Consider the following 26752-nt stretch of genomic DNA (forward strand, 5'->3'; position numbering starts at 1 on the left):
GGAGGGCAGCTGGGTAAGGTGTGCCCACGTCCCCACTCTGGCAGCCAGGCAGCTGGGGATGCGCGGTCTCCTATGGGTATTCGGGGAGCTCTTATTCCTCACCCGCCCGCATCAAAGAAGGAGTCGAGTCTCGCTGAAGGCGGAAGGGGATTTAGTGGAGCTGGGAAGGGAAGAAAGAGGGTTAGGAGGGACCCCCGCAACTCCATCCCTGCTGGCTCGGGGACTGGGCGTCGGCCCTCAGCGAGGGTGGTGCTCCCGGGCCGCTGAGCGCTTCATTCTGTCCCCAGGGCTCAGGCAGGGTGGTGCCGCGTCCCCAGACCTACAGGTCAGCGCGGTCAGGAGCGCCTTCGGCGGGCCTAGCGGGCGCCCGCAGGTACTCTGGGGGCACAGCCTCGTCGGGCGACGCCTTGCGGTAGAAGCCGAGCTCCTGCACCAGCGCGTTGATCTCCTCGCGAGTCATGTCGCTGAGTGGGATTCGCTGAAGCAGAAGAGGGGCGGGGTCAGCGCGCCGGGCCCCGCCTCTCGCCCCTCCTCCCCACTGTCCACCTCCCCAGGCCTCACCTCCAGTTCCTCAAAGCGTTGGCCCAGCAGCACGAGCTCCGGGTCGGCCCCCGGGAGGTGTTTCATTACCAGGTTGTGGCTGGAGATGGTGTTAAGGTGGGTAGTGGTGGGCGGAGGCAGGTGGGGTCTCCTGGGGACTTGCCGATGTGAACACTACCTCGTCTGCCCAAGCAGGGCAGGGATACCCATTTACACGTGAGGAAATTAGGGTTCGAAGAAGTAAGGGGGTCTCCTCTCTGTGCCGGTGTCTGTGGCAGTCATCACTAGTCAATTTCTCTTGCCAATCCAAGACCACCTCAGAATTCGCTGGGCAGCCACTATCAATCAATCCCACTTGTTAGTTGAAGACCATTTGTCATCCCTATCTGTGAAGTTAAGTGGAAGGAGATTCTTGCAGGTACCCTCCCCTTTCTCCCTCCCCAAGAACAGAAGGAGGATACTAGAGTGGGATGTCCTGGGTGACGAAGGCCTTCACCTGGGGAGGAACCAGAACATCAGACCCCAACCATCTCCAGGTACCAACAGGAAACTGAAGCCCAGTGAGGTCACACAGCAAGCAAGGTGTAGGCTCCTGACTCCCAGCCCAGGGAACCTTCCCCACCCGGTCATTGGGACCATGTTGCCCACCCCCAAAGAGGCTCAGGGGGGACAGAACTGGGGATCCCTTCCTTCAAACTCACCTCCTTCAGGCGATTAAGCTGTCATCCCCCACATGTCTGGAGGGGAACAAAATGGCATAGGTCAGGAGTAACACATCTACCCTCACCCTCATTCCCCAGCTGGGCATTGGATTGAGCTGTGAATTACTCCCTGGAACAGCAGTTCCTAAGATGTGGAAGTGGAGGCCCCTTGTGGGTAGAAGGAGGAACTCTGTACAGATGGGAAAGCCGAGGCCCACCCACACCAGAGGAAAAGAGGAGCAAGACCAGAAACCCAAAGGAAACTTACCAGCCTTGGGGCTCTTGCCTGCACAACTTACTGACTCTTGACCCATGCCCAATGCCCAAGAGAAATGATCACCCTACCCCCTCAGGCCATAGAGACCTGGACCTGGTCTTTGGCCCCTAGAACCTCAGGGTGGAGGCAGACCAGAAGGAAACAGCTCAGAACTTCCCTGAGAGGCCCTATTAGAGACACCTACCATCTGGTCCCTACCTCATCCGGTGCAGAGCTGGCTCTCCCTGCCACCTGCAGCCTAGCCCTACAGACCATCTGGTTGCTTCCCCAACAAAGGAGGCTGGGAGGGCCCCTCCCTGTACTCCCTGAAGGGGAGTCCAGACCCCAGAATTACCATTCTAGTCCTCCCTCCTCCCCGCCCTCGCCACCCCCCTAGCTTTTTTCAGGCAGAAAACCAAGGCCCAGAGAGGGTCTGTGATGATCCAAGTTACACAGGGACTTTGGTGGGGCATTTCATGGCAGGGGAGGGTGGGGGGATTGCTGAGGAGTAAAAGTGGTAAGGCAGTTCCCAGCCAGGTGGCAGGGGGCTCCCAGAAAGTCTCCTGTCTCCCAGGCAAAGGGAGTGAGACCAACCGGAACTGGGGTGGGGAGGAATTCCAGGAAAAAGAGAAGTGATGGGGGGATGGGAGGTTGGACTCCAGAGGACAGATTTGGGAAAGTCATAGGCCGGAAGAAGTTAGGGGACAGGGCCAATGTGTCTGGGGCCCAATGTCTGGCCGGATGGGGAACTGGGGAGGGTTTCAGATTTCCAGGCCTCAAGATCGGTGGTCTCGGGCTTCCACGGTGGGTGCTGGGGCGTTCTGGGGCTGGGGAGTGGGAGGGACAGTCCTGGTGCCGAGGGGGACATGGGAGTCAGGAGGGTCCTGGGTCAGAACGGGCGGTGATTCCAAAGCCAAGGGGCCACGGGGTTAGGGGTCGGTGGTGCCTAGCCTGGGGGCCGCCGCACTCACCTCTACCCGGCCTCGGGCCAGGCCGTGTAGACGGTTCCAGTCGGGCCGGAAGGCGGTGGTGGCGGCCGCGACTGCCGCGAGGAGCAGCAGCAGAGGCGGCGAAAGCAGCGGGAGGCGCATTGAAACCCGGCCGAAGATGATCCGCAAGCTAGAGGTGAACCGTCCGGCCACTGCGCCACGTCTGGGCCCGCGAGCTGGCCAGGTCCCTGCTTGAGGTCCCACCCCGCTAGGGACCACGCCCCCAGCTCTCGGTCTCCGCCCAGGGCCTGCGTGGGGGCCGCCGCGCTCTCCCGGCGGGGTTTGGGCTCCTCTCTGGCCCTCAGCCCTTTACTTTCCCAGCCCCGAGAGTGTCCACCCTCCCTCTGCTGACAGAGAGCATGGACGCTCCGACAGGATGCGGCCAGGCAGTGCCCCCTCATGCCGGCAGGGGACGCGGGCGGGATGCGGACGGACACGCGAGTTTCTGGGTCAGACACCCGATTTGAAGATGGGGAAACTGAGGCCTGGGGAATCCTTTTTTGTGTTTTTTATTTCTCTGGATGAAATTCCGATCTGGATTTCAATTTCCTGAGCACACGTGTGGCGATGGGAATATTACGTCAGTGCTGGGAGGATAAAAGGGTTAATACACATTAGAAAGCTCTTTAGAACAGTACCTGGCACAGTACCTCAGAATGGCCCCATGAACTCCGTTTTACAAGTTAGGTAACAGACTCAGAAAGGTAAAACAATCAAGTTGTGGATCTGGGATTTGAACCTAAAACATGCCTGTGTTCATCTCACCAAGACAAAGATAACTAGATCAGCATGCTACTTCCTCTCTTCAAGCCTAAGGCAGACACAGCACATTGATCACAATGCTCTTTCCCACCGAATCTAGCCTGGGACTCAGAATCCTCCTCAACATCAAACCAAGGCTGCATTATGACCAGTTTTGCCTTCCTGGGCCCCTTCCTTTATTAAAAAACATATATTAAAAATTGGATTTTACAACTGCTTTGATTTAATAAAATGAATGTAATCCAGGCTGGATTCATGATTACTTATTCATTTTTTTCTTCCGATTTTAAAGGAAGTTAAAATTAAAATATTTTTGTGGACCCCTAAAAGTATGATGGGCCCTAGACACTGAGCCTAATGGAAAAGTCAGTTCTGCCCTTTGTTCATACCCTGCTACCTCCCATTCACTGACTTGATTGTGAAGATATAATAATAATAGACTTAGGGCTGTTATTTAATATCCATTCTCTATAAATGCATGAGGACACAGTAAATATAATTGGTTCTATCCAGATTATTGAAATGACAGGCTATGTCTAACACTCTATTTACTGCAGTGGAAGTGGGAATTCATCCAAGCTTTCTGAAAGGCAATTTGACACAGTAAATCAAAACCCTAAAAATATTTCTTCTACCCAGTATTCCACTTCTCAGAATTTGACCCAAAGTAATCTTCAGAGAGGGAATCAATTGTTAGGTCAAGATGTTTATCAAGACACTGTTTACCATAGTGAAAAACTGGAGAGAAGACAGAAGCATGTCACAGCAGGGGATGAGTTAAATAAATGGTGATACCTCCTTAGGGTAGAGAACCAAGCAATTGTTTAAAATGATGCAGCATACTGTTGAATGACATGGAGAATGTTCATAGTTATGGTATTAAATTTTTTTAAAAAGCTATGAAACAGTAATATCAGCTGGGAGTTGCGATGCTCTGGGCTGCAAGTCAGAGAAACCTCAAGTTTAACTGGCTTAAACAATGAAAGGAATCTGTTAGCTCAAATAACAAAATAGTCCAGGCAGGGAGGGCTTCAGGTGAGGTTTGATCTGGTTGGTAAAGTCACCAAGACCTGATCTCTTTCCATTCTGCTTCTATAACATCAGCTTATCATTAGCCCAATTACCTTCATGGTGTCAAGATGGCTGCCGGTAGTAACCAGTACCACCACAGACTTCTTCATTCATATCTAACCAAGGGGAAATCTTTTTTTTTTTTTTTTTTTGGTAAACTTCTCAGGAGAGAAAACAAGCTTTCTTTCCCAAAACCCCCAGCAAAAGTCTCCTTATATCTCACTAGGTCCATCCATGATCTAATCAAGTGTCTGGGGAAATGCAAATGCTCCCTGGCTTAACCAGTTGGGACCCATTCCTGAAGATTGTCAAGGATATGAGCTGCAATGGATGTATGGCGGCAACAGAGTAGCCAATGGATTTTATAAAATATGTGTATATAAATACATACGCCTTCACCAAAAACCATAATCTAAAGGAAACAACCCAAGAAGTCAAAATGGTCATCTCTTGGTAGATGAAATTATAGGTGAATTTTTTTCTCCTTTACAATATTTTTCTGTGTTTTCTATAATAAACATGTGTTACCTAAACACAAAGAGTAATATTTGTTAACAAAAAGAATGGGTCATATGCCATGGGTTCCCTCTACCCCACCCCACACCCCAGCAAGGGCCTCAGATTGGCTGAATCCAGAGGCCCCGTGGAGCCCATGGCTTTTCTGCTGACAGAGCCAAACCTCAGCACCCCATGGGCCCACACTGTTCACTGGACAGGTGCCACCAAACCACCCTCATTGCATTAACCTGGACTCTGTGTCCTGGAGGGGCCATAGCCTGGGCTGCTGAGTGTCGACTAGCCAGCTAGTGGAACTGATGGTAGTGACTGGCCACAACAGTACCAGGAACATTCCGGCATCAGCAGTCATGGGAGGCCCAGGATCTCCCAGAACAGATCTCTGCTCATAATCCATGCCTTTATGGGGCAGTTTGTAATCTAGGCCAGCAGCCCTGCTCAGGTGGGGCTGGGTTTGGGGTTTAGTCTGTGATAAAACCAGGCTCAGACAAGGTCAGGGTCAGTCCTTAGCCTATGCCCAGGTTCAGAACTGAGTCTGGGGCTGGAGTCAGGGCTCAGTCAGTGACTGGGATTTGGTCTCCATCTGTGACTATGTTCAGGGCTCAGCCTTTGACCAGATTCAGTGCACAGTCTGAGGTCAGGGACTAGTATGTGACCAGAGTTGTGTGACCCAGGGTCAGAGCTCAGTTTGAGACCAGAGTTCAGTCAATGATTAGATTCAGGGCTTAGTCTGTGACCAAGATCAGGGCTCAGTCTGCCACCAGGTTCAGTTAATGACCAGACTTGGATCTCAGTCTAGACCTGGGCTTGGGGCTCAGTCTAAAATCAAGGGTTAGTCCAAACCAGGGTTAAAGTTCAGTCTGTGACTGTGGCTCAGTCTTAAGCTAGGATCAGCGCTCGATCTGGGTCCAGAATTGAGGTCTCCAGTTGGAATCAGGCTAGGTCAGGCTTGGATCAGGCTCAGTACTTGACCAGAACCAAGGCTCAATCTAGAGCTGGGGTAGAGGCTCAGTCTTAGTGTGGGATCGGGGCTCAGTTAACACCAAGATTAAGGCTCAAGCTGGATCTGGACTCAGGGCTAGGGTTTAGTCTGGCTCTGTGCTCTGTTCTGAGCTCCAATATAGAAGTTTCTGGAGACCTGGGCACCAAGGGCAGGTCAGCATGCAAGAAAGGAGAGCCCCCAGGCAAGCTTCTGTCCCTGCAGTAAACCTCTCTTTGCCTGCTGAAGCCAGTTGTCCTAGAGCCTTCTAACCTACATGGCTCTGCTGCCCGACATCCCCTCAAACCAGAATAAAAATAGCCATTCACTTCAGAGCAGCTGACAGCGGGTGCCAGCCTGCCTGGGAGGAGGGGAAGCTGAGGAGAGGAAGGAAGGATGTTTGAGCTCAGGCCCCAGCTGTGTGACCTTGGGAAAGTCACTCCTCCTCCTTGAACCCATTCCTGAGGAGCAGAATGGGAGGTGAGGATGACACCTGCCCCAGAGGTGAGAACGAGGGGAGAGTGATATAACATGTGGCAGTTGGTACCAATAAGGAACTCTGGAGTGAAGCCTTGGGAGGAAAAATGCTCCTCCAGGTCCTGTATACTTTCTCCTCCAGGAAGCCCTCCTTGATGCTTACCTCTTCCACCTTCCCACACTACCCTGTAGCAGCCTCTATGTCTCAAAACATTTCTCAACTAGTGGCCACAGTGTGACCTCCCTCACAGGTGACCAGCGAGCAAAACGAAGAGGACAGACCCTTCTGTACCATTACCATCCTCAGGTGCCCCTGGGAGGTGGATCGAGGAAGAGGAAAAGGAAAGAGGAAGAAGCACGTCTCTCTCTCCCTTCCCTACTTCTGGGGGATTTACTCTGAGCCAAAGGGCCATGAGGGCACGTGTCCAGAGTTTGCATCCTTTCACAGCCGGAACATTTCATACTCCATACCTTTGCACCTGCTGCTCCCTCTGCTTCCCGGGGTGTTTCTTCTCTTTTCAGTTTGGCAATACAGATTCTCCTTCAAAGAATAGGTTCAACAGGAACCTCTGTGGGGGAGAATTATCCACCATCTCCCTGGGAACCCCATGCTCTGTCCCCTGCTGGCTGTGTAATCCCTAGGCCTCAGTTTCTTCCTCTGTCAAATGGGGATCTTATTACCAACATCACAGGGTTACTGTGGAGAGTAACTGAGATAATCCATCAACCACCTCCTTTCCTATCCCTGACCCGAACAGCCTGGAGGGTAGCACTAAGATTTCTAGGGTGGGGCAGGAAAAGATGTACTCTCTGCCTCAGTACACCACCCCCTACCCCCAGGAGCGAGGGAAGGGAGGGAGCCAGGAGGTGTCTCCGGAGACAGCCACCTCCAGGGGGGTGGTTCTCCCTGGCAGCTGCCCCCAGCCTGCCACCCTGAGCCCCAGAGCCTGTTATCAACCTCGTTAGTCATCACACCAGGAGCTCAAATATAGCTCTTACCCTGTTCTCTTCTCAGCCAAGGTCCGCCCCCTGCCCCCTTCCCCTAGCAAGCCATGTCTGGGTCTCAGAGCCCCTTTTCCTTCCCCCCGACCCAGGAATGCAACTATGCTGGGCCTCAGTTTCAGCATCCTCCAAATGGGCAGGTTGGAATAGATGATGATGATGGGGATGATGATGATGATGATGATGATTGTGGTGGTGGTGGTGGTGGTGATGGTGGTAACTCCAGGGAAGCTGCCCTTACTGAGAGCTTGCTTGTGCCAGGCTCTGTGCTAAACTCTTCAGATGTATTATCTTGTTGAATTCTTACTGCAATCTTGGAGGTATCTACTGTTTTTATCTGCCTTACACAGACCAGGAATCTGAGTGACTCTCCAAGTAAATCAGTGGCAGAGACAGAAACAAAGTCCCCTGAAGGATCTGAACTCAGGGAGGGGACATGGTGGAGATCCTGGCTGCCCCACTGGGGCAGAGGAGCCCTTTGAATACTTATTTGCATGACATTTGCCTGGTTTCTCAAGGACATTGATGCCCCTGTCTCAGCCCGGATGGTTGAGCCCTAGGACTGGTTCCAGGGACCTGGATCTGTCTCCCATCACTTCCAGGATTGCAACAGAAGCCAAGTACTCTTGGGGGCCTCAGTTTTCCCATCTGTAAAATAGGAGTCAGAGGGCTAGGCAGGGTAAGTTCAAAATTTCCTCCCACATCTGGTGGCCTGAGCACCACCACCCTGTTCACGCTCACTTCCTCCCTCACCACCACCCGCATCTTCACCTCCAACTCCACCACCACCTCTTCTTCCGTTAACATAACACCCCCACCACCTCGTCTGCCCCCATCCCTCCTCCACTGTTACTATAACCCCCATCTCTTCATTCTAGCACCTCCACCATCACCAACCTTTGTTATCATCTCTACTATTGCCATCACCATTACCTCCACTACCTCTTCTATCACATCCGTCCCACCACTATCACCTCCACTTTGCCAGCACTGTCACCTCACCACCACCACCAGCACTGTCAGTCCTCACTTCCATTATCATAATTACATACATTATCATCTCCACCCCTTCGATCACCACTGTCGTTACCTCCCCCATCACCAACGTCATCACTTCCACCATTACCACATTTCTACCCCAGGACCCTAATATGGCCTGGGTCTCTGCCCCTGCAAATTCCAGCCTCATAGAGGTGCTAGCCCAGAAACACAGACTAGACTCAGAGACTAGCAGAGGTGGGAAGCCCATCCAGGAGAGGGAATGAGGTATCTGTCCACGTGACTTTCATGCAGGTGACCACACCGGTCCATGAGGATACAGAGGTGACTGTTGATCAGCAGGGAGCTCTGGGCACAAAACTCTGATCATTTTCTGCCTAAACTGAGTGAGATCATTCCTCTGTAAGCAATCAAGCAGCTCTGGAGGAATCAGGGTTTCAGGGACTGATTAGCAGATAAGAGTGAGAGTGGGGAAGAGGCAGAAGCAGAGCCCACAGCTATCTCCGGCCGTATCTGAACCTGTCACTCATTCATTCTTCTCACTGATTGATTGATTCATTCAACAAACACTTCCCTAGGTCTGTTGGAGACCAGGCCCTATGCTGGGTCCTGGCCAAAGAAGTTCCCAGACCTGTTTTTGACCCTCCTGCCAGTCTGTTCCCCCACTGCTGGGCCTTTCTCCACCCCAGTTCCCTTCCCCCAGACATCCCAATTGACTCTTGTGGTTCCTGGGTCACTGAGGCTCAGGGGACCTCCCCAGCTCACCAGGTGACCTTGAGCAAGTCCCTCTCCCAAGCCACACCCAGTGAGTCTTGGAGGAGGAAAGCTGAGAGGAGCTGGGCTGGGCCTGGCTGTGAGGACATCCAAGGGCAGGCTCAAGGTGTCTGCAGAAGAGGAGGGGCCAGTGCTGAGGTTGAGATGGGAAAGACTCCAGTTGCTGGAGCCTGAGTGTCTGGCTCTGGGATGGGAAGGATAGAGCCAGGCGAGGGGCGGGCACCAAGGCCTGAAAATGGGGCAAGGGTGGGGGCCAAGGCAAGCCCTGAGCTGGCAGGGAGTCAAGAAGGTCACAGGATCAGAGCAGGGACTCAGGTGTCTCTGAAGCCCTGGAGAGGGGGCTGACCTCTGAGCTACCTTACCCTCAGGTGTGTCAATGCCCCTCCCTTGAGCAAGGGCTGGCCAGGCCTACTGGCTGGAGGGTGGGAACAGAAAGACAGCTTCCACTATGCTGCCAGCTGGGACCTGTGCCAGGCCAATGGACCCACTCCCCCTGATTCCTCCCCCACCATGACCATTCCAGGCTCAGCAGCCAGTCCCCAGGGGGTAGGCCACCTTGCCCTGGCCAGCTCTATGTTGGGAAGTTGGTGCCTGTGTCTTTAAATTCTCAGCAGGTTGAAACGGCTGATGACATCACTGGTTCCCGGGAGCTAGCAGAGGAGCTGGAGCCCAAGGGAACCCAGGCTGCTGGGGGCTGCAGACATGGAGGGCCAGGGCATCAGTGGCAGCGGGAGGCCGGGGACCCAGGCTGGCCTGGGCCCCCTGCCCATGCCCCATGGGATTTCCCAAACTGGGGCACCCTCCAAGGTAAGACCCCTAAATCCTAGTTCCCCCATTCCTGATCCTTAATCCCACCCCCCCCCCCACATACTGCAGGCACCCTGGTGCCCCAGCTGAGGGGCTGGCACTCTCCTCTGCCCACCAAGCAGGGACTGGGCAAACAGGGTACCCTAGGGGCTGAGGGGGTAGTGATGGGACACTCAGAGAGAGATGGAGTTAGCTGTCTCCAGGACCTACTGGGAAAGCCCTGGACCAGGTATCAGGGGACCCAGCTGTGCTCCAGCTTTGCTATGTGACCTTGGGCAAGTTGCTTGTCCTTTCTGAGCTAATGCAAAATGAGGAGGCTTGTCCCTGAAGACTGAAACTGTGACATCTGGGATGTCTAAGTTGTTAGTGCTGGAGGCGGTGTGTGTTTGGGGTGGGGGTTTGGAGTGGGACACTAGGAACCAAGGAGGATGCCCAAAATGCAAGCCTCAAAGATCTGAGTTTGGGGACAGAGGTGGAGGCAGAGTTTCAGATTCTCTGAACCAAGCAGGACACGGGATAAAGACAGAACTGCATCTCTGGAGGCAGGGATGGGGCCACCCCAGGGTGAGTGTAAACCTTCGTCTACCCTCCCTGGCAAGGGACACTTTATCCTGACTTCTGGAGACAGGGGCATCAGACAGGGACAGATGGGAAAGGAAGAGGAGGTCCTTGCAGGGCCCCACACCCCCCACTCCACCTGCTGGACATAAATAGGATACCTGCTTGCCTGTCCTCACAGGTGGGGTGACAACGGTAAGAGGGTACAACTTGTGCACAGTGGTGCGGCGCCAGGATCAACAGAATCCTGGACTTGCTCTGGGTGTTAGAATCACACTTGGGAGGAATGACTATTCCATGGAGCTCAAATGGAAGCCTAGCAAATTTTGGCTCATACATGCAGAGGATATGAGACCTAGGCTTCCCAGGATCAGGTGTGGCCAGGGATCCTTCACCAGGGTCCTTCATTTTAAGACAGGGAAACTGAGGCCCTGGGCAGGGAAGTGCTTGCCTCAGGTCACACAGAGCTGGGCTGGGAATCAACATGGCCAGTCCCAACCCAGGCTCTTGTTCCTGCACGGAGCTCTAGGAATGGGTGACGAGGACAGAGAGGGCTGTGACCAAGGAATTGGGACGTGGCGGGGGGAACCTGAGGGTTCCTGTGTACTGTGGAGGAAAGGGGGTGGTGTTTAACAGGCTGGCCCCAGGGTGTCCTGAGTGGGAAGATCTGGGGGGGTCAGATCAGTAGCCCTTGGCTAGGGGAGCAGCAGGGACTGCAGGGGTGGGCGGTGCTCAGGGAAGCTGACTCCAGCCACCCAACACTCCAGGGTGGCCAGGGAGTGGGTGCCAGCCAGGAAGGCAAGGAGAGCCCTCAGGTCCAGGCTCACACTCTGCCTCCTTTGAGTTGGGGGTCTTAGTTTTCCCATCTATGAAAGAGGTGTCACAGGTGAGGGAGGGGATAGGTTTCCATGTCCTGTTTCCTCCAAAAGAGAAGCTGATTCACAGCAGAATGGATTGAGGTGAGAAATTAGGAAGAACTTCCTCAGAAAGATGTGCCTTTCTTAGCTAGACAGAGTCTGCTGGGGTCTATATGGAAGTGGAGGCCTGGTTAGGGTTGACTCTGAGTCTCTGACTTGTCCTATCCAAGATGGACTCACGTTTTCAGCTCTCAGCAAAGGAGAATGCAGCACCAGTATGCTCGGAACCAAGGTTGGCTCTGACACCTGTGGGGCCACCAGCAGCAATGCCATCTTCCTCAAAGGGGCCAAGCCTGGCTCTGGCGTCTCCCCGACCCATCCTGGCTCCAATGTCTACCCCTGGAGAGCAGAAGACAGCTCCTGCCCATCGCAGCTCCAGACTGGCTCCAACACCTGTGGGCCATTTGGTGGTGTCTGCCTCGGCTGGGCCGAAGCCTCCTCCAGCTACCCTGGGGCCCAGGCTGGCTCCACTGTCCAGGGACCAGAAGCAGGTGCCACCTGCCTCCATGGGACCCAAGCCAGCCCTGGCTGCTTCAGGCCTGAGCCTGGCCGTGGCATCTGAGAAACAGCCCCCACAGCCCCCCTCCAGCTCTTCCCCAGTGCCCAGTCCAGTTCTGTCACCCTCTCAGGAACAGGCCCTGACTCCAGCATCCATGACATCAGCCCTGGCCTCTGTGGGATGGACACCAGCTAAACAGAGGGATGCCCCAGCCCCTAGACCTCTCTCCCCTTCAGAAGGGCATCTCCAGCCCCCCACTCAGACATCTGGTCCTGTGGGCTCCCCATCCTTGATTCAAGCCCCCCCAGACCCTCGGATCTCCCCCTCCTTCAGAGCCCGGCCTGAGGCCCCCCGCAGCAGCCCTGAGGATCCTGTCCTGTCCCGGACACCACAGACTCTGCCCCTGGATGTGGGCCAGGGTCCTCCAGAGCCTGGCACTCGCTCCCCCGGACTTCTCTATCCCACCTTCCGGCCAGGGGCCCCCTTAGCCCAGACTTTGCCCCCACCTCTGCCCAAGCCACCCCGATCTCCCAGCCGCTCCCCCAGCCGCTCCCCAAACCGCTCCCCGTGTGTCCCCCCAGCTCCTGAGATGGCCCTCCCCAGGCCTGGCACCCAGGGTGCCGGGCCTGGTGGGCATCTGAGCCCCAACCTTCAGCCCAGAGAAACCCCAGCCCCTCTTACCACCTCCTCTTCTACATCCACCTCGTCATCCTCCTCTTGGTCAGCTCAGCCCACCTGCAAGAGCGACCCTGGCTTCTGGTGAGGGGCCCTCTCCCAAGACATTGCTGGGGCTTGAACTCTAAGACTAGCCATCCTTCTAGGGTGGCTTACCCTACTCCACCCCAGCTGACCTCCCTGAGGAAGATTCCCTGTGGGTGTTAGGCCCACTCTGGGGCCCTCGGAAGACAGCATCCTCTCCTAAGGGACTTGCCTACCCCGCCTCAGTTGATCTCCCTTGGAAGTCTGGTGGAAGGGACCCTGGGCCCACTGTGGGTCCTTCTGAGGGCTTATACTCAAGCTTATTTCCCCAGAAAAAGCCCTGTGGGAGGGAGGTTGAGGGTAAGAGAGTGGTCCCCAGTAGTAACCCCTTCTGTACCCCCACCTCCCCAGGATCACTGTGGTCACATGGAACGTGGGCACCGCCATGCCCCCCGATGATGTCACATCCCTCCTTCACCTGGGCAGCAGCGATGACAGTGACAGGGCAGACATGATCGCCATAGGGTGAGGGGACAGGGCGAGTAGACTCCCTCCTGAGCCCCTCCTGCCTCCCAGACCCTCTCCCACGGGAGGGGTTTCTAGGGCGCCCCCCCCAATCCGAAGGCCGCCTCACAGTCCCCCACAGGTTGCAGGAAGTGAACTCTATGATCAACAAGCGGCTCAAGGACGCGCTCTTCACCGACCAGTGGAGCGAGCTCTTCATGGACGCACTGGGGCCCTTCAACTTCGTGCTGGTAACTCCTCCCTCAACCCCCGGGCAGGTGGAGACCCCTGGATTACTCGGCCCTAGCTCTGCCTTGATTCACCGTGGGGCCCGCTGGGCCTCGGTGGCCGGGTCCATGAAATGGGAAGATGGAAGAGCAGACCTTTAAGAACCGGAAAAGGCGAGGGCGGGGGCGGGGGAGTTGTGTCCTGCCTCTCAGCCTCCTCACGCCTCTGCTGCAGGTGAGTACTGTGCGGATGCAGGGCGTCATCCTGCTGCTGTTCGCCAAGTACTACCACCTGCCCTTCCTGAGGGATGTGCAGACTGATTGCACGCGCACTGGCCTGGGTGGCTATTGGGTGAGCGTGGAAGCGGCCTGGGAGGGTACAGGGCCCTAAGGGATTCGTAGATTAGTCCCCGGACCCCCGCGTACTGGCAATATCCCCTCCCCAAGCTACACCCCTTACTCTGAGGCCTGCCTCTCCCCACCCACCCCCACCCCTCGTTTTCTAGACCCCGCCCCTTTCTGTCCCCGCCCCTCCTATTGTTCCACTCCTTTCCCTAGAACCCACCCCTCTCCACACCTCCACGGGTCCTGGGCCTCACCCGCTGACCCCGCCCACCCTAAGCCCCGCGGGCCTCACCTCCTAGCCTAGGCCCCGCCCATAACCCACCCAACCTTGTTTCCCAAGGGCAACAAGGGTGGAGTGAGTGTGCGACTGGCCGCCTTCGGGCACATGCTGTGTTTCCTGAACTGCCACCTGCCGGCCCACATGGACAAAGCGGAGCAGCGCAAGGACAACTTCCAGACCATCCTCAGCCTCCAGCAGTTCCAGGGGCCTGGAGCTCAAGGCATCTTGGATCACGAGTATGGGCCGGGGCGGGACCTAATGGGGCTTGGGCGGGGCTAGTGAAGGAGGGGTGGGACTCAGGGGCGAGACCTGTGCGCCTAGTGGGGAGAGGCGGGGCCTATGGGGGTGGAGACCACCCACACTATAGCTAGGAACAAGAAAGCTGGTAAGTTTGATGGGGAGGTGGAGCCTGCAGGGTGGAGCTTTGCTGAGGGGCAAGGCCTTGCTAGGGGTCGGAACCTAACTTCTAGGTCTACACCCCCTGCGGCTCCGTGGTGGGCTGGCGGCCCTGCAGCAACCCACCCACCCTCTGCGTCATCACTAGGAGCAGCTGTCGGGTTGGATGGGGGCAGAGAAGGATCTGGGCTGGGCTCTTCACCCCCATGGACCCCGCTGACCCCCACCTCCGAACAGCCTCGTGTTCTGGTTCGGGGACCTGAACTTCCGCATCGAGAGCTACGACCTGCACTTCGTCAAATTTGCCATCGACAGCGAGCAGCTCCACCAGCTCTGGGAGAAAGACCAGGTGGGGAATCCCAGCCTGGACCCCAAAACCCCAAGCACACAGAACATGCCCTAGGACCACCTGTACCCTAGGCTATGGTCCTTGCCCTCACCTGCCCTGCCCAAGCTCTTGTCCAATTCTGTGCTTCTGGACCCTCACAGCTCAACATGGCCAAGAACACCTGGCCCATCCTGAGGGGCTTCCAGGAGGGGCCCCTCAACTTTGCGCCCACCTTCAAGTTTGACGTGGGTACTAACAAATATGATACCAGGTGAGCTCAGAACTGGGATGAGAGGTGGGGATGTGGGCTGAGGTCTTCTGGATAAGGGAGACAGGAAAGAGAGACAGGAGGCAGAGGTGCCTTGACCCCCCAACCCCTGATACTCAGCCTACCCTTGCCCACCGCAGTGCCAAGAAGCGGAAGCCAGCCTGGACAGACCGTATCCTGTGGAAGGTCAAGGCTCCAGGTGGAGGTCCCAGCCCCTCAGGACGGGAGAGCCACCGGCTCCAGGTGACCCAGCACAGCTACCACAGCCACATGGAATACACTGTCAGCGACCACAAGCCCGTGGCTGCCCAGTTCGTCCTGCACGTGAGTCCTGGCCTCATCCTCCCCGCATGACATCCCCAGGCCCAGCTCAGCAACCCACTGCCCACCGGTAACCCCTTAGACCTGCCCTCAGCAGCATCCACTTGTCACAGCAGACTGGGAGTGGGATTATGATCTCCATTATTTATGTGCGATGCCATGCGGTATGTGCGATCTTAGTTCCCGGACCAGGGATCGAACCCATGCCCCCTGCATTGGGAGCTCAGAGTCTTAACCACTGGACCACCGGGGAAGTCCTATGATCTCCATTTTCAGGTGAAAATTCTGAGGCCCAGAGACACAGCACCCCTTGCCCCGGGTCACATGGCTACTAAAGGGAAGGTTAGGATTTGCACCCTGGCTAGTCTGATTTCAAAGGGTATACCTTTTCCACTAATCTCTATTTCCCCTTTTCTGAGAAAGGCTAGGGCAACTTATGTTAAAATTCACATATATAATAAGACCAGCCACGAAAATATTTACTCAAATCCCATGTAGCATTCATTCACATTCATTTATTATTTTTTTACCATCTTACCATATGTGATGGGGAGGGGGAGTAGAGATACAAAAAAATACAAAGCTAAACCCTATATAATTACTATAAAATTTGCATTGTGTTTAGGATTTTTTTAATTATAAATTTTTATTGATTTATGTATTTATTTTTGGTTGCGTTGGGTCTTCTTGCTGCGCGCAGGCTTTCTCTAGTTGCGGCAAGCGGGGGCTACTCTTCATTGTGGTGTGCGGATTTCTTATTGCAGTGGCTTCTCTTGTTGCGGAGCTCAGGCTCTAGGCATGCAGACTTCAGTAGTTGTGGCGCATGGACTTGGTTGCTCCATGGCATGTGGGATCTTCCCACACCAGGGCTCAAACCCGTGTCCCCTGCATTGGCAAGTGGATTCTTAACCACTGCACCACCAGGAAGCCCCTGTGTTTAGGATTGGGGTTCCTAGCTGCCAAAGGAAAAAGGGGAAATCCGAGAATGTCAGAACTGGATCTTAGAGACCATGTAGTCCAACTTTCTGTTAGTGGGGTAGGCATGCGCCCCAAGTTGCACACAGGCTCAGGAGCAGAGTGGGGTGGAGCCCAATTTCCAGTCCTGAAACTCAACCCTGGGCTCTCCGATTCTCTTGATCTGATGAGGGAGCCCAGCAGACCAGAGAATGTTTTCCCTGCTAACTTTGTCATATGGTCAGTCAGAGGGACAGTGGCCAATGTCCTCAGCTGGGAATGGAAATCTGCCCGTGTCTGGCCTCCCATGACATTTGGTAAAAGCCTTGGGTGTGAGGTTTAACCCCCAATCAGGGACCTCACCTTGAGAACCACTCCTTTTGGGTGCCCTATCCTTCCCTCCTTATCTAGAACCCTGTCTCTTGTAAAACATTACCTGTTGAGCACCTACTATATGCCAGAGCCTGTGTAGCCTACTTCATGTATGTCATCCCTTTGAATACTGTGGTAAGCCCTGAGGATGTCTAAATTCTCCTCCCAGTTTTACTGATGAGAGAAACAGAGGCTCAGAGAACTTAAATCTCTTATCCAAAGCAACACAGCACAGGGCTCAGCAGGAGTTTTGACCCCACAAGGCCCTAAAGGGTATTTCCAAGAGCGCAACCTGGCCAGACCTGTTGTTAGGAACCCACAGGCAGGGAGAGGATATGCTGGTTTCTTCTGGAGCAGCTTGGCTTAGAAGCTGAGGAGGGAGAGAAAGTTGAAACCAGATAAACAGGGGAGCAGACAAAGCCTGAGGCTGGCACCACCGAGTCTTTCCCTGAGGGACAGAGGTGAAGCCAGTACCCTGGCCACCTGCCACCCCAGCAACCCCATCCACATGGTGAACCCCTGCTCAGCCTGGGGTGACCCTGGGAAGAGAAGATTCTTTTGTCTCCATGGACTGATGACAAACAAGGTTAATAGTGGTTCCTTAATACAGGTGGGGAAACTGAGTCTTACTTATTAGCCTGATGAGGGGCTTACCTGAGGTCATGAAGCAGGTTAGTAGCAGAGCCTGGACGGTCTCCAGCCATCTACCCAGAGCTCTTCTTGCCTACTCATGGGTGTTCACTTTACTCCAGAATATCCAGTGCATCATGGGACTCCTTTGTTAGCTTATAGGCAAGTCATTCATTGAGCACCTACTGTATACTGAGAAGTTTATAGGATGCTTTATATGGTATCTCATTGAATCTGCAGAGCAACCCCAAGAGTTAAATAAGATCATCAGAGTTTAAGGACAGGAGCCCTTCCATTCAGAGAGGTCAAGAAATTAACTTTGGGGGCTTGCCTGGTGGCGCAGTGCTTGAGAGTCCGCCTGCCGATGCAGGGGACACGGGTTCGTGCCCCGGTCTGGCCCGCATACCGCAAAAAAAAAAAAAAAGAAAAGAAAAGAAATTAACTTTGGGTCACACTGCCTAACAATGGCGGAGCCAGGGCCAAACCCACAGTCTACTAAGCTTCAAAGCTGTGTTCTCACTCACTCCCTAAGGAGGCTAAGGACAAAAAGAGCCCTGAGCTGGGAGGCAGGAAACCTGGCATTCATCCTAGACCTGTTCTTCCTCAGTTTCCCAGCCTGTGCAGTGGCTTCAAAGGCCCTTCATCTCAGCCAATTTGTGCCGACGCAGGCCCAAGGACTCTAGGTGCATAGAATACTAGAGGGTCTCCCCTGATGTTGCCCCCTGCCCCTGGGCAGTTTGCCTTCAGAGACGAAGTGCCGCTTGTGCGGCTGGATGTGGCGGACGAGTGGGTGCGGCCGGAGCAGGCTGTGGTGAGGTACCGCATAGAGACGGTGTTCGCCCGCAGCTCCTGGGACTGGATCGGCTTGTACCGGGTGAGACGGGCAGGGGTGGTCGGTACATCGGGGAAGGAAGGGCCTGAAGGGGCAGCCAGGGACCCATGTGGGGTCCCTGGCTTCCCCAGAGTTTAAGGCTGCTGGGGTCAGACCTTAGGGGTCACGACCCTGATTGCTCTCGCCCCAGGTGGGTTTCCGCCACTGCAAGGACTACGTGGCTTATGTCTGGGCCAAACATGAGGATGTGGATGGGAACATCTACCAGGTACTTAAGGAGAGGGAGAGAGTGGGAGGAAGTCCCCATTGCCCTTGGGGGCTCAGGATTTACCTTGAAGGGTCCTGAGGCTGCCTCCCTCACCCCAACCTGGACCTAAACCCCCTGGCCCACCAGGTGACATTCAGTGAGGAGTCACTGCCCAAGGGTCACGGAGACTTCATCCTGGGCTATTATAGCCACACCCACAGCATCCTTATCGGGGTCACTGAGCCCTTCCAGGTAAGTAGGCCAGGCTGCAGGGTCAGGGGCGCCAAAGGAGTACTCAAAGGCCTCTACAGCTTCTACATTCTGTTCTGTGACCTCCTACAAGTATCCTGGCCTTCCTGGGTCTGCCAAGGGGGAGGGCAGGAGTGGTTCCCAGAGGCCTCAGTGGCCGGTTGGGGAGAGGGGCACCCCAGTGACCAGCCTTCCCCCCAGATCTCACTGCCTACCTCGGAGCTGGCCAGCAGCAGCACAGACAGCTCGGGTGCCAGCTCGGAGGGTGAGGATGACAGCACCCTGGAGCTGCTTGCATCCAAGTCCCGCAGCCCAAGCCCTGGCAAGTCCAAGCGGCACCGTAGCCGAAGCCCAGGTCTGGCCCGCTTCCCCAGCCTTGCCCTGCAGCCCTCGTCCTGTGAACGCCGTGGCACCAGCCGAAGCCCCTCGCCCCAGAGCCGCCGCCTGCCTCGGGTAGCCCCCAACGGGGGCAGTGATGGTGGCAGCCGGGGCAACAGTGAGGAGGGGCCCCCTGGGCTGCCTGGGTCCTGGGCCTTCCCACCATCTGTGCCTCAAAGCCTGGGGTTGCTGCCTGCCTTGCGCCTAGAGACCGTAGACCCCGGTGGTGGCAGCTCCTGGGGACCCAATCGGGAGGCCCCGGCCCCCGACAGCCTGTCTCCCAGCCCCCAGGGTCAGCAGGGCCTGGAGGAAGGGGGCCTGGGGCCCTGAGGGTGAGGTGGGCAGGCAGGCCCAGGTGGCCCCCTGGGGCTCTGCCCCAATCTTCTGCAAACCCACCTGCCTCCCTCCTGCTGCTGCTCCAGCTTTATGTGCACCTGCCACTCTGTTCTGGCCAGGGGTGGCCAACTGGGGTCCCCCAGACTTGGTCCTGGCACCTCAACTGTGACAGTCAGCAAACCCCTATCCCAGCCGCCATCTGGGATGGGGGAGCAAACCTAGAGATCATCAATTAGGAATTAAATTCTCCAGCCTCACTCCTGACTTCTTCCTAACTTGTTAGCAGTCTAGGGTTGGGGGCAGTCAGAGGAAGGGACTAAAGAGATGAGAGGATGACAGATCTGACAGTTACCAGGCACCAGCTGTATACATTACACATGCCATGTCCTTTAAGCTGCACCACAAGTTGTGGTGTTGAGTTCAGTGTAGTTCTTAGCTCCATTTCACAGGTGAGCAAACTGAGACCTCCAAGAGGTTATGTGAACCTTTAAAAATCAGATGCCTAGGGCTTCCCTGGTGGCTCAGTGGTTGAGAGTCCGCCTGCCGATGCAGAGGACATGGGTTCGTGCCCTGGTCCGGGAAGATCCCACATGCCGTGGAGCGGCTGGGCCCGTGAGCCATGGCCGCTGAGCCTGCGCGTCCGGAGCCTGTGCTCCACAATGGGAGAGGCCACAACAGTGAGAGGCCTGCGTACCGCAAAAAAAAAAAAAAAAAAAAATCAGACGCCTAAGCACAGTTTGGCTGTATGCTGGAGGGAGGGAACATTTACTAGGTGCTGAGTGCTGTCCGTGTTGGTTCGCTTAATCCTCAACAACCCTGTGAGGTAGGTCCTGTTTACACTCCCCTTTTTCAGACGAGGAAACTAAGGCTCAGAATGAAGGAGGTCTCTTGCTTAAGGGCACGGGGGAGATCTGAATTTAGGTCTAGGGCAGAAAGAATGGGCCAGGGCTGGGCCAGGAAGAGCATAGGAGCTGTTAAGAGAAGGGGTCCCCTGGGGAGGTGAGTTGGGAAGCTCCTTTCTAGCTTCCGCCACCCTGGATTCAGACACAGGCACTTCTGTGACATCCCTCATTCCCCACCTGCTGCCCTAGACCTCAGCAGGCAGACGCTGGGGCTTCCCTGGGCAAGTTCTTGAGACATGCATTAATTTTGCAACATAGACATATATGTACCTCCTCCTGGTACCTCCTGGGGCTGCTGCAATGTTACCTTCTCCCCATTCCCATCTGGATGTTAATTTCTCTGGGAAGGCCCAAGCCTGGGGCAGCAGAATGAGCCTCCTGAATACCACATCCAAGCACAGAGGGGTTGTGTCACCAGCCCAAGATCACCCAGCGCAGCAGGAGACGTGGTCCAGCATTTGGGTCTTGGCCCCCCCACCCTACCCATGCAGCCCTCTGGCTATCCACAAGAGCCCGTCCATGCTTCAGTCTAACACGTGGAGGGGAAGCTGAGACCCCCAGGGCCTAGCAAAGCCAGGAACGAGGTCCAGTCTTGTGCCCAGGAGAGCTGGAACTGAGGTCACTGGTTCCAGGATTTCTGCTGTCCTTCAGGTCCTCTGGCTCCCTGGGTCAGCTGCAGACACCGGTCATAGAATGACATGGGGACCTTTGGGTGCTCTGAAGTCCATGCCTGCCTGTTGTCTGTGCCTGTCCCCTGGAGCTGGAGTTGCCTCTGCTGAAGTTGCCGCAGGTGCCGAGCTGACACCTTGATGGCCCTGGGGTCTTTGGAACAGCTGTGAGGAGAGAAAAGTGGGGCAGGTGGTCATAACTGCCAAGAATCCCACCCTACTCTGCAGAGAGGGTGACCAAGGCCCAGAGAGGAGCAGGGCTGGGGCTGGGAGGGTGGAGGGCTGTTACACCTAGCAGGGGGCAGGATAAACCTGGGTTGGCACCCAGAGGCCCAGGTTCTGCCACTAGCTGGCTGCAGAAACCTGGGTCAGTCTGGGCCTCAGTTTCCCTACCTGTGAAATAGGAAAAGTAACAGAGTTAGCTTTGAGAATCAGAATTGAAATGAAATTGTGGATTATGGAGTAAGAGTTAAGCAGGTGTTTCACTATGTGTCCTGCAGGCCTTGGCCTATGTACGTCACACACGCCACTTCCTTGGCTTCTACCTCCATTTTATAGGTAAGGAAACAGGTGTGGAGAGGTTATTCAGCTTGCAAGGTCACATAGGAAGTAAATGACAGAGTTGAGATGCAACCTACATGGGCCAACTGCAGAGCCGAACCCAGGGATGATGACAGTGGAGCTCAGAGGTCCCCTGACCCCCTCCATCACCCTCTCAGCCCAGGTGCACAAAGGGAGCAGAGGCAACCCACCCCTTGGGAAGTCCCCCATCCCTCCTGGCCCTGATGTCACTTACCCTTTGCCCTCAGCACAGTCCAGTGGAGGGGCCAGTTTGAAGCAGGTCATGCCCAGCAGCTCCCAAAGTATGTTGGCACCCACAGGTGGGCTGTGGAGCCTCAGGAAGCGTGCCAGACTGAGGACAGAGGCAGACTCAGGCTGGGGCAGGGCCTCATCAGCCAGGTGTCCCTTCCCAGTGCCTGGCAACAGGCAGCCCACCCCCAAGGGTCCAAGCAGGCCTCACCGGCGCGTGCAGTTGCAGTGGAAGAGGGGTTCACGGGCATCGTTGAACAGCTGGAACTTGGTCTTCTGGGGCCCGATCTGATGCTCACACTGGTCCAGGCGGCGGAAGCCGCGGCAGGCCTGGCGGGCACCTGGGGGCAGGTGTGGTGGTGAGAGGAGCCCTGTCTGATGCCCACTGCCATCCGGCACACATGCTCTGTCCCACACATACAGTGTCCCTCGATCTCATGCCCTTTGTGCCTTCAGAGTGCCTCACACATAGGAGACGCGTGCACGTGCACACACACACACACAGCAGTGCTGCTATGGGGAAGCCCAGAGAGTCGAGAGTGGTCAGAAAAGGTTTCCTGGAGGCAGAGGCTCCTAAGCTGAGGCTGGAAGAGGGGAAGAGTCAGGGAGAATTCTCCAGGCAGCAAGAAGAGCATGTGCAAAGGCCCAGCAGTGGGAGAGAGCAAGTGGCTTTAGAAGAACCAAATGAAGTTTGTGGAACTGGAGTTTCGACCGGGCAGTAGGATCTGCAGGACCAGACTCGACAACCCCTGGGTGTTGGGACATCATGGTGGGGCCTCAGCGAGGAGTGCCATGGACAAGTTTGGAGCTTACAAAAATCCCTCTGGCTGTAGCACGAGAGAAGTTGGGAGACCCCAGAAGGAGCTCAGAGCAGGAAAGGAAGCAACACAGGGGCCCCCCACCCTGAACAGAGTCAGGGACACCTCCTTACAACAGGAGCCCCCAAGGTTAGGTTCTGAGCTCACCTTGAGGTTTTAGGCCACGCCATAGTCCCTGGAGGCCTGAATCAGTGACCTCCAGCTGGACTATGGAGGCCACATCAGGCCCAGGGGAGGCCACAGGGGCCTGGAGGGCTGTGGCATTGGCTTGGCTGGGGTACTCGGACTCTTTCTGCTGTGCTGGCCACTTCTGAGGGTGCTGAATCCACCGAGGCTTGCTGGGTGCTGGGTTCTGAGGACTGGGAGTCAGGGGAATGGCAAGGGAGCTCCAGGAGGCATTGTAGAAGGTCCTGGGCTGGAGACGGGCGAGGGATACAGAGCCATATGTTCTACACCTGGGAGGTAGCACATGGTGGCAATTGGTAACCCAGAATCCCCCCTCCCAGAAGTCCCCAGGTTCATCTCCATGGAGATCAGGGCTCTGCCAGTCCCACCCCTCACCCCACATCCCACTGGGTCCTGCAGGGCACCCAGGGAGCATCTGCATCCTGGGCCCAACCCTGAGGAGAAGACAGGGAGGACGAGGCATCATTCCCTGGAGGACAGACATACAGAAAGGCTTCCCTCCCAGGTTTGGAGCCAGAGCTCCCCACTGGCTGGGAAGGGGCTCGAAAGGGGCAGCCACATACCCGCCCCACCAGTACCACTCCACACAGGCCTCCTGGTCCTCCAGGACAAAACAGGGGATCGCCAGCACGTTGAAGAAGGCCACGCCCACGATGTCAGAGATGGAGTCCCGCTGGTTATGCAGGCACTGCTGGAACCTGTCCCAGAGCCAGCACTCAGGTCCCTGGACCACAGAGAGCTACTGGCTCCTCTCCCAGACCACCTGGTCACTACCAGCCAGGTGATTTGGGGTCCAAGTGTTCCCTCTCCTGTTAGGCCTCAGCTTTCCCACTGCACAGTGGACTCCGGCTGGCTGATCCTTTAGGATTCTCTGGAATCCCAGACTCTGCACCAGGTAATCCCAGTGGATAATCCCACCCCAAGTTCCCAGCCCTCCCTGCCCACCACCAACCTGGCATCACAGTTGCAGTGGGAGATGGTGTGGAGTCGGTAGTTTCGGATGCCATAGTTGTACTGGAAGGGTGAGACAGTCTGTGGGCAGCGGTCGTGTTCCTGGCAGCAGAGATCGGGGCCCTGGAAGACCCCTGCAGGGAGCGGAGGGGGCACCAGCTCAGCAGGGTCGTGGGCACCACATGCCGGCTATGCCCGCGTGGTGTTGGGAGCAGAGACCTCATTCTCATCCCAGCCCTGATACAGATGACCTGGGTTGCCTCAGGCCTCTCCCTGTGGGACTCACAGTTCCAAAGCTTGAAGAGAACACCCAGGTACAGCCTCTGTTGGGCAATTCCAAGTGCCAGGCAGCCCACCCAGGAACCCTTGCCCACGGAAATATCTTCCTCAGGTGAACTGGTGTCTGCCTCCAGAGTTCTCGGGCTCACACCACAAGTGAAACTCCAAAGTTATGAATGTGTGTGGAATGGAATGGTAAACAGCAGGGTGCAATCTCGCTGGCACAATGAGGCATTGTCAGGATGCCAGCCTGCTCCAACTCAAGTGCCAAGTCCTCCTCCCAGCCCTCCACGTGTATGCACTGACAGCTGTACCGAGAGTGCAAAAAAGCCATGCATGTTTTTCACCACCTGAGCAATGATGCCCTTTACTGAGCATCTCCCAAATGCCTGGCACTTCCCACACCCAAGCACACAGCAGCCCTGGGAAGGAGGTGTCACATTTATTGTACAGGTGAGGAAACAGATTCAGAGAGGGGAGGTGACTCGTTCAGCTCGGAAGGGCTGAGCTGGGATTTGAACCCAGGCCTCCCCTCCCACTCGGCGTCCCCTCCACTGGGCACCCTGTGCCCATAAAACCTCCTCTCGGGTAATGTTTTTTTGGCTCAGCCGACCCTGGATCCACCCCAGCCAGCCTCCTTCCTCAGATGGTAATTAATGAAGCCTCCCAGGTGTGAGTAGGACCTTTCCCATCTATAACCACATTCAAGCATCCCATGATGAGATTTATGGTCACCCCATTTTACAGATAAGGAAATTGAGGGTCAGAGTGGTTAAGTCACTTCCTCAGGACACACAGCCTGGGAGAGTGGGTACCAGGGCTAAAGGCTGCATTTCCCCCCGCACCAGCCCCCCTGTTCACACACCGATGGCTCACCCAGCTCCGAGGTGTTCCCGGCAGAATCCCCAACTCCACACCACAGTGTGCCAGGCATGGTCCAGCCTCTCTTCACCCGCTGGTTCCCCATGCCAGGCGCTCCACTCTGCCCTGCTGCTCGCTTCTCCCTGGTCTCTGCTGGACTCTCGGCAGGCCCTCTGCAGGCCTCCCACTGACGCTTAAGGGTGGCCAGGGCTCTCTGCAGCTCAGGTCCAGGGGTGTGGATGAAGGAGTCCCGGGTGATCTCACCAGCACAGAGGGTACTGAAGGCTGTAGTGAGCTCTGGCTCATCCTGCCGGCTGCACACCTGCAGCCTCCCGTGCCCATCCCAGTGGGCATGGAACAGGGCTAGTCCCTGGGCATCCTTGCCCAAGAAGCTAAGGAACCCCAAAGGGCTGCCAGAGATGGGTCTGGCCAAGTGGCAGGAGGTGCTGTGCAAGTGGAGGGCAGGGGAGCCCCCCAGAGCTTCCCCCAGGAAGTTCAGCACCCCCAAGAGCACCACCAGAACCCCCATTCCGCCCTGGCCCAGCCCAGTCAGACAAAGCCCCCGGGAATCCTACCCTGGTGGGCCCACGAGGCAGCAGCTCTGTAGCTGAGCGGAAGCGAGCCCAGCCGACCCGGTGCTGCGGGGCCAATGAATGGAGCTTTGGGAGGAGTAGGAAGGAGGCTGGAGTATGGGGTGATCTGGGGCTTGTAACTGAATCCACCGGCTGGGCAGGCCGCTGATTGGCTGAGGAGTACACTGGCCGGGGCCCACGCCCCCACTTGGCCTGCCTTTCTCCACGCCTTCCAGTCACCTGCCACCAGCCTCGCCTGGATGGGGACGGTAGGAGCCAAAGCCCTGGGCCCTGGGGGCAGGGGCCAGAAGGGGGATCTGTATCTCCCTGGGGAGGGAAGAGGGTCTGGGGGATCAGAGGAGGCTCCTAGAACTGGTCATCCCCCCATCCCAGGGATGGCCGCCAAGTCCACCTCCATGAAGCTGGCAGAAAGCCACGGGCTTCTGCCAAAGCTGGGTAAAGGAGGTAAGGGCAGGGCTGGGGCTCTGTGGCCACACCCCTCCCCCGGGAGGCTCTGAGGCTTCTGGGAAAGGGAGCATCCATCCCCCCCACTACCCCCACCCCCACCCCACCCCCCAACGCCCCCGCCCCACCCCCCAACCCCCCCCCCGCCCCACCCCACCCACCCCACCCCGCCCCACCCCCACCCCGCCCCACCCCCCCGCCCCGCCACCTGGATGCTCTCCCTGCCCAGTCCTGGTTCTAAGAAAGGCACTCAGCATATTCAGGGGACAGTGCCCCAGGGCTCCCCACTTCCTGGGACTCCAAGCACAGGCATGGCCCGGCAGCAGCCCTCCTGGTCTGATAGATGGTGTAGACACAGCCAGAGCAGACTTTGAAAGCAACACTGGGGCTTCCCTGGTGGTGCAGTGGTTAAGAATCTGCCTGCCAATGCAGAGGACACGGGTTTGATCCCTGGTCCAGGAAAATCCCACATGCTGTGGAGCAACTAAGCCCGTGCGCCTCAGCTACTGAGCCTGCACTCTAGAGCCCACGTGCTGCAACTACTGAGCCTGCGTGCTGCAGGTACTGAAGCCTGTGCACCTAGAGCCTGTGCTCCGCAACAAAAGAAGCCACTGCAATGAGAAGCCTGCTCACTGCAACGAAGAGTAGCCCCCGCTCGCCGCAACTAGAGAAAGCCCGCGCACAGCAACGAAGACCCAACACAGCAAAAAATAAAATAATTAATTAATTAATTAATTTTTAAAAAAGAAAGCAACACTGGGCAGGGCTGATGCTCTGGGCGTGAAGGGACTGTGGTCCCCAGAGGAGCAGAGGTGGCCTAGGGGGCTGTGTCTGCAGCCACCTCCATCCTTGGACTGCAGTCACCTGGGGGACACAGCAGGCATCATGTGTACCTCAAGAGACAGGGGTGGTCTGTCCAACAGGGAGGGGTTACACCCAGACACTTGTTCCTGTGTCTCAGAGCTGATGTATTACTCACCTTCCAACCATCTGGGGAAGCTGGGTACTTACAACTCAACTTCCCACC

The 26752-nt window shown here is 56.2% G+C and overlaps 3 protein-coding genes across 8 annotated transcripts; 1 reads left to right on the plus strand and 2 right to left on the minus strand.

The window, feature by feature from the left end:
• Nucleotides 1–134: 134 nt before the first annotated feature.
• SELENOM (selenoprotein M) lies at nt 135–2805 on the minus strand. Its single transcript, XM_019950122.3, has 5 exons — nt 2469–2805; nt 1242–1277; nt 1002–1036; nt 562–640; nt 135–478 (listed from the first exon to the last, which is right to left on the minus strand). Exons 1-5 carry the CDS (start codon nt 2586–2588, stop codon nt 320–322), a joined length of 429 nt encoding a protein of 142 aa, XP_019805681.1. The 5' UTR covers nt 2589–2805; the 3' UTR covers nt 135–319.
• A 6432-nt stretch (nt 2806–9237) lies between these two features.
• Nucleotides 9238–19470, plus strand: INPP5J (inositol polyphosphate-5-phosphatase J). The gene is made up of 13 exons (XM_033837222.1): nt 9238–9873; nt 11519–12606; nt 12958–13071; nt 13193–13301; nt 13513–13629; nt 13963–14138; nt 14536–14647; nt 14788–14897; nt 15035–15218; nt 17908–18045; nt 18194–18271; nt 18398–18502; nt 18701–19470. The coding sequence occupies exons 1-13, from the start codon at nt 9769–9771 to the stop codon at nt 19205–19207; spliced, it is 2943 nt and encodes a 980-aa protein (XP_033693113.1). The 5' UTR covers nt 9238–9768; the 3' UTR covers nt 19208–19470.
• On the minus strand, nt 15711–25349 carry PLA2G3 (phospholipase A2 group III). 6 transcript variants are annotated; one of them, XR_012325259.1, is made up of 9 exons: nt 24704–25348; nt 23550–23682; nt 23161–23295; nt 22559–22866; nt 21805–21934; nt 21580–21696; nt 20386–20948; nt 17503–19899; nt 15711–17405 (listed from the first exon to the last, which is right to left on the minus strand). XR_012325259.1 is itself a non-coding variant. In XM_033837223.2 (7 exons), the coding sequence occupies exons 1-7, from the start codon at nt 25215–25217 to the stop codon at nt 20735–20737; spliced, it is 1551 nt and encodes a 516-aa protein (XP_033693114.1). In that variant the 5' UTR covers nt 25218–25348; the 3' UTR covers nt 19956–20734. The 6 variants fall into 6 exon arrangements, 1 of the variants encoding a protein (XP_033693114.1); XR_012325261.1 differs by having other exon boundaries at nt 15711–16171; nt 17196–19899; XR_012325260.1 differs by having other exon boundaries at nt 15711–16911; nt 17196–19899.
• Between the last annotated feature and the right edge of the window lie 1403 nt (nt 25350–26752).

Source organism: Tursiops truncatus, chromosome 13 (genome assembly GCF_011762595.2).
Source record: "Tursiops truncatus isolate mTurTru1 chromosome 13, mTurTru1.mat.Y, whole genome shotgun sequence".
NCBI classification, from domain to species: domain Eukaryota; kingdom Metazoa; phylum Chordata; class Mammalia; order Artiodactyla; family Delphinidae; genus Tursiops; species Tursiops truncatus.